This window comes from Hyla sarda, chromosome 4 (genome assembly GCF_029499605.1).
Source record: "Hyla sarda isolate aHylSar1 chromosome 4, aHylSar1.hap1, whole genome shotgun sequence".
NCBI lineage: Eukaryota > Metazoa > Chordata > Amphibia > Anura > Hylidae > Hyla > Hyla sarda.
Genome location: NC_079192.1, coordinates 8281201 through 8288695, shown reverse-complemented (window position 1 = coordinate 8288695; position 7495 = coordinate 8281201). Strand labels below are relative to the sequence as shown.

Here is a 7495-nt window from a genome sequence, read left to right as displayed (position 1 = left end):
TGGAATTAGAATAAGTATAACAGTCAAGGGAGAATATTCATTTTGATGATGTTAATCCTCCCCAGCCAGGAGAAGTCTCTGCTCTCCCATCTGGCCAGTTCTGATTTAATGGAGTGTAGGAGGGGAGGATAGTTAAGTTTGAAAGTGGAGGATAAGTGGGCAGGTATCTGGACCCCTAAATATTTTAGGGAATTTGGCTGCCATTTGAAGGAATAGTTATCTTGCAGCTGTCGTACTAGGGATTGGGGAAGGGAAATATTAAGGGCTTCATATTTTGTGGGATTACGTTTATAATTGTTAGATTTGGAGAAACGCTCTAGAGTAGAAAGCAATGAAGGGAGAGAGGTAAGAAGAGATAAAGTAGCAAGTCATCTCCGAAAGCAGAACATTTGTAGTGGCACGGGGCCAAGACCCTTTATATCTAATGTCTTGGTGGATGTCTATGAGGAGATGCTCCATACATAGGACATATAGGAGAGGCGATAGGGGACACCCTTGCCTCGTGCCATTACAAATGGTGAAAGGATGGGAGAGCTGGCCATTAAGGCGGACGTAGGCTTGTGGATGGGAATAAAGTGCCATTATGCGTGCCCTCATCACAGCACCCAATCCTATTTGAGTGAGTGTTGCTTCAAGAAATCCCCAGTCCACTCTATCAAAAGCGTTTTCCGCGTCGAGGGAGAGAAGGAATAGTGGGATATATTGATGTCGGGCATGGTCTATATCAGAGAAGGTCCGTAGAGTATTGTCCATGGCCACCCTCTGACGGATGAATCCCACTGGAAAAGGGTGGACTAGGGATCTCATATGATCAGAGAATTTATTAGCTATTAATTTAGCATACAGTTTCACATACAAATTAATCAGCATAATCGGAAAATAGCTCTGACAAAGAGAGGGGTCTTTCCCATCCTTTGGGATAACCGTGATGAAGGCACGCAGGAATGATTGAGGGGGATGAAACAACATTGAAAGCTGCTAAGAGGGGGACAGAGAGTTCCGTGATAAGGGTTTTAAAGAATTTGGCTGTGTAGCCGTCTGGTCCAGGGCTCCCACCCCCCGGCATGGAAGATATGGCTTATTTCAGTTCTCCTAGTGTAAATGGGGTCTCCAATATTTTTATCGTCTCAGGTGGTAGGGGAGAAGAGCAGTGTCTGCAATGTATTGAAGCAAGGAAGGGGAAGAAGAGGAAGTGGCGGAGGAATTAGAGGGGTGTGGAAGGTTGTAGAGAGATGTATAGTAAGATCTGAAGGCATCTAAGATATCTTTGGTCAAGTGTTTAAAAGTGCCAGATGAAGAACATATGGAGGGCACAAACAAGGAGGATCATTTCTCCTAGAAGGGGTTCACATGTCACTCTCCCTCCCATAGACTTGCATTGAGGGGGTGGGGCTATGATGCCACAAGCTCCCGGCACCGGCTCCAGCATTCGGAACAGTTTGTTCCAAACATTGAGCAGCGGAGTACCACTTTAAACACATTGGCAAGAAGTCTTCCTGATCTGTTCCCCCCACTCATAGTAGACTCGAACAGTTAACTGTCTATAGTACCAATGCAAAGTATTCAGATGGGCCAAGAGTTCATGGCGAACCTGACTGAGTTCACGCAGTACTGTTTCCTGACACTAGTGAGTGAAGAAGAAAAATTAGAGAGGTATACTTCACATCAGATTCCCTCTTTAGCCGAGCCCCATGTTTCATTAAGGTCCCTCTGAGAACACATTTTAGAGCCTTCCACTTAAAGGTGTACTCCGGTGGAAAATTTTATTTTTTAAATCAACTGGTGCCAGAAAGTTAAATAGATTTGTAAATTACTTCTATTAAAAAAAAATCTTAATATTTTCAGTAATTTTAGGGGCTGTATACTACAGAGGAAATGCTTTTCTTTTTGGATTTCTCTTCTGTCACGACCACAGTGCTCTCTGCTGACATCTCTGTCCATTTTAGGAACTGTCAAGAGCAGCATATGTTTTCTATGGGGATTTTCTCCTGCTCTGAACAGTTCCTACAATGGACAGAGATGTCAGCAGAGAGCACTGTGGTTGTGACAGAAGAGAAATCCAAAAAGAAATGAATTTCCTCTGTAGTATACAGCTGCTAATAAGTACTGGAAGGATTAAGATTTTTTTAAAGAAGTAATTTACAAATCTGTTTAACTTTCGTCCATAAGCGTCTCCTGAGGTATGACACGTGCTCAGCAGGTGAGCGCGCATCATACCCGGTGGGTCCCGGTTGCTATAAGCAACCTGGACCTGTGGATAATGCCGGACATCACCGTTCGGGCTGATGTATGTCATTAACTCTTTAGACACAGCAATCAAAGTTGATCGCCACGTCTAAAGTGAAAGTACAATCTTCCCGGCCGCTCAGTCGTGCTGATTGGGACCATCGTGGTAAAATTGCGATGTCCCGATCAGCTAGGACGCAGCAGAAGGGTGCCTTACCTGCCTCCTGTGCGTCCGATCGGCGGTTGATTGCTCCAAGCCTGAAATCCACGCTTGAGCAATCAATCGCCTATAACACTGATCCCTGCCATTGAATTCAATGGCAGTGATCAGTGTATTGAATCAATGTACTGCATGTTATAGTCCCCTATGGGAGCTATAAAATTGCAAAAAAAAGTGAAAAAAAAAAGTAATAAAGAAATTTTAACCCCTTTACTCTTCACTAATAAAAGTTTGAAACACCCCCCTTTTCCAAAAAAAAAATAAAAAAAAATGTGTAAATAAAAATAAACATATATGGTATCACCGCATGCGTAAATGTCCAAACTATAAAAAATAACCTGTTAATTAAACCACACGGTCAATGGCGTATGCGCAAAAAAATTCAAAATTCCAAAATAGCAAATTTTTGGTCACTTTTTATACCATAAAAAAAGGAATAAAAAACTATCACAAAGTCCAATCAATATAAAAATGGTACCGATAAAAACTTCAGATTATGGCGCAAAAAATGAGCCCTCATACCGCCTCATATATGGAGAAATAAAAAAGTTATAGGGGTCAGACAAGGACAATTTTAAGCATATAAATTTTCCTGCATGTAGCCAAGATTTTTTTCAGAAGTACGACAAAATCAAACCTACATAGGTAGGGCACCATTTTAACCGTATGGACAAAGTTACAAAATGGCGTTTTTTCTTCCATTTTGTCGCACAATGATTTTTATATAAGCCCTCATATGGATTTTTAGGTGCAAAATTGAAAGTGTTATTATTTTTAGGAGGTGATGAGGAAAAAATGAAAATGCAAAAACTGAAAAACCCTCCGTCCTTAAGGGGTTAATCACAGGTGAGGAACTAGTGGTCTTTTTCTTTTTTTTTTTTTTTTATATAAGCGATGATTTCTATAAAAAGGAGATAACATTTTTTTATGAAGTTTATTAGAAAGGTTAATGTTTGGCCAAGATGTACAACTTATAAAAGTTCTGACAGTGCCAATTTAAACAGTTTTCGGCACACATTCCTCGTGTTTTGTAGTCTGATCAGCCCCTCAGGATGTAATTATGGGGTAATATGTTGAAGAAACAGATATACTTGGCACTGCACCCTCCAGTCCACTGCACCACCAATCCACTCACATTAATCCACCATCTGTACCCATAAAGCACAAAACGCTAAATCACATATGGTATACGGAGAAATAGGCAGCACTTACCAGGTCTTCTGTGCAAAATGGGCTTTATTAATTAATAATAATTAATCATTTTATTTATACAGCGCCAAAAGATTCTGCAGCACTTAACAATAATGGGGTACAAATAGAGACAAGTATCAGGCATAACAATATTACACAATAATTATTCAAACAGGAGGAGTGAGGGAATGGGGTTGAGACAGGAGGCAAAAGAGATATGTTATTACAATGGTCCAGTTATACTATATAAATAATAAGGGTTACATACAGGAGAGTGAACCAGTCGCCAGCCAATTGCTTAAAGGGGTACTCTGGCCCAGGGACATCTTATCCCCTATCCAAAGGATAGGGGATAAGATGTCTGATCGCGGGGGTCCGGCCGCTGGGGACCCCCCACAATCTAGCATGCAGCACCCACCTGTAAGCACTGCTTTAAGCGCTGGAGGCTCTCAGTGTTATGTCTCCTGACCACGGGGATGGAGTATAGTGACGTCACGACTCCACCCTCGTGTGACGTCACAATGCAAGTCTATGGGAGGGGACGTGATGGCCATGATGTCAAGACTCTGTCTTCGTTGGACGTCAAGCCACACCCCCTCAATGCAATTCTATAGACCCATAGACTTGCATTGAGGGGGCAGAGCGTGACGTCACACGGGCCGGAGCTGTGACATCACTATACTCCGTCCCCGTGGTCAGGAGGCATAACACTGAGAGCCTCAAGCGCTTCCAGCAGTGCTTACAGGTGGGTGCTGCATGCAAGATTGTGGGGTTCCCCAGTGGCGGGACCCCCGCAATCAGACATCTTATCCCCTATCCTTTGGATAGGGGATAAGATGTCTTGGGGTTGGAGTACCCTTTTAAGGTCTAACTGCATAGAGAATAGGGGAAGACTGTCAAATATGAAGCTTTGGATACCTTCAAGACCCAGATGTCTGAAAAGGGGTAAAGTTATGGAATTGTTATAGGCCTGCTTGAAGAGATGTGTTTTTAGGCCACGTTTAAAACTGTGGATGTTGTGGTTGAGTCTGAGGGATCGAAGTATAGCAGTCCCGAGAACTAGTGCAGCATGAATGAAGTTTTGGAGATGGGAATGAGAGGTTCGTATTATAGAAGATTTTAGTGTTAGATCATTAGAAGATCGGAGAGAACGTGTGAAGGAGATGAGGGAGGAGATGTAGGGAGGTGCAGCACTGTGGAGAGCTTTGTGTGTGAGACTGAAGATTATGTACTGTATTCTGGACTGAATTGGTAACCAGTGAAGTGACTGGCACAGGGAGGAGGCGTCGGTGTAACGGCTGAAGAGGAAGATGAGTCTGGGTGCGGCATTAAGGATGGACTGGAGAGGGGAGAGTTTGGAGAAGGGAAGGCCTATTAGTAAAGAGTTACAATAGTCGAGGCGGGAGTGAATCAAAGCAATAATGAGAGTTTTAGCAGTTTCAATAGTGGAATCTAGAAATGTTTTTAGGTGCAGGTGACAAGAACGTGAAAGGGAATGAATATAGGGAGTGAAGGACAGATCAGAGTCTAGTATAACCCCAAGACAGCGAGCTTGCTGCCTGGGAGTTATGGTAGTACCACATACAGAGATGGAAATGTCAGGTTTAGGTACAATATCAGTTGATGGAGAGTTCTGCTTTAGAAAGATTTAGTTTTGGATAAAAGCAGGACATGATGTTTGGGACAGCAGAGAAACAGTCACTGGTATTTTGTAGCAGTGTAGGGGTGATGTCGGGGGAAGAGGTATAGAGTTGGGTGTCATCAGCACTCAGTCCCCTTAATGCAAGCCTTTGGGAGGGGGCGTGGCAGCTGTCACGCCCCCTACCAAAGGCTTGCATTGAGGGTGCGGAGCGTGACATAACACGGGGGCGTGCTCCGGACCCGTGATCACCAGTAATCAGACCCGAAGCAAACATGCTCCGGGTACTGATTGTGACGGGGTGCTGCGTGCAAGATCACGGGGGTCCCCAGCGGCGGGACCCCCGCGATCAGGCATCTTATCCCCTATACTTTGGATAGGGGATAAGATGTCTTAACACCGGAGTACCCCTTTAAGGGGCAGCAACATTAAACACTTTTATACACATATGCACATATACAGGTACTTCTTTTTTGTATCTAGCATAGAAGGACTTTAAGAGCCATTCTAATCTCCTGGTTCCTCAGAGTGTAGATGATGGGATTGAAAAACGGGGTCACCAGAGTGTTAATAAGTGATAGCACCTTATTTAAGTTAAAGGAATATCCTCTGGATGGAGATAAGTACAATATGATGAGTGTCCCATAATATGTACAGACAACTGCCAAGTGTGAACTACAGGTAGATAAGGCCTTTTCCTTACCAGCCTTTGAGGACATATGAAAAATGGAGTAAAATATGAGAATATAAGAGATGACGATAAATAGCATCTGGAGCAGGCCAATAAACAAAGCCACAAGAGACACTTCTATGTCTACTAAGGATTTGTCAGAGCAAGAAAGTTCTAGAAGAGGAGCAATATCACAAAAGAAATGGTCAATGACATTGGGACCACAAAAGTCTAGTTGTAGGAGAAATGTGTGAGTGATGAGAGACTGAAGGAACCCAACCATCCATGAGTATGTGAGAAGACCATGGAGAAGTTTAGTGTTCATTATAGACATGTACCTCAATGGTCTACAAATGGCCAAATATCGGTCATAAGACATCACAGTGAGGAGACAACATTCCATTATGGTGGAGGCACCATAGAAATATAACTGAGTAAAGCAGCCAACAAACGACACACTCGTATTACCCAACAGAATAACCTGTAAGGCATTGGGGGCGACTGTGGTGCTGATCAATATATCCGAGAGCGAGAGATGACTAAGGAAAACGTACATAGGGGATTTCATTTTATGGCTGGAACTTGATGATATTGTCAAGAAGATTAACAGATTTGCAGCCACTGTCACTATATAGAGGAACATGATAAGGATAAAAAATGGAATACGGAAAAGACCAAGATTTTGAAATCCCAGTAGGATGAATTCTACAACCATCGTCTGGTTACTCCTCAGAACTTTCTGTGAATGACATAAAGAATAATCAGAAGACGTATTAAATACAAAAAAATGTAAATTGTGTATAAAATAAAATTGTCTATTCATGACACTTTACACCCATAATCTAGTCATTTCACCTTTACTCATCAGTATTTATTACATTGACCATGTCCATGAACCAGTTATGTGGTGACACCATTCTCTAGTCTGACAATTAAAAGAGTACTCCGGGATTTAAAAAAAATGATCACCTATCTGCTGGGACCCCCTGCGATCTCCCGTACAGGGCACTGGCATTTTTACCCAAATAGCCCCACAAAGCGGCGGACAACACATCCCCTCACTGCAGCACAATCGGAGGGCCGGAGATTACCATATGCTGCACTCTGGCTCTCCCATAGAGTTCTACTGAGCGGGCGTGTCAGCCACCGCTCTGTGTGGTGGTCAAACATGCCCCCTTCCTGCGAACTTCCGGGTCCCCATACAGGAGATCGCGGGGGTCCCAGCAGTCAGACCCCCTGCATGCGCTCGAAATGAGTCAAGATGGTGTCTGTGATATGAAGTGGATGTACATTTTAACCTGTGAGAATTTTCTGTAAAGCCGCATATCTCTTTGAAGTCATGGATCATCCTTCCTTTATTGCTGTTACTATTGGACAGCGGAGCATGAGTGTGGATCCGTGCACAGAGTTATTTGTACCATAAGTTTTAGTATACCACAATACTCCTGGGGTACTCCACTGCTCAGTGTTTGGAACAAACTGTTCTGAACGCTGGAGCCGGCACCAGGAGCTTGTGTACTAGTATCTAGTACTAGTATACAGGATCTGT

General features: G+C 43.2%; 1 protein-coding gene across 1 annotated transcript; it reads right to left on the bottom strand.

Annotated features, from left to right (window-relative positions):
• Window positions 1-5755: 5755 nt before the first annotated feature.
• On the bottom strand, window positions 5756-6661 carry LOC130367210 (olfactory receptor 6P1-like). Its single transcript, XM_056569612.1, has one exon. It carries the CDS (start codon window positions 6659-6661, stop codon window positions 5756-5758), a length of 906 nt encoding a protein of 301 aa, XP_056425587.1.
• Between the last annotated feature and the right edge of the window lie 834 nt (window positions 6662-7495).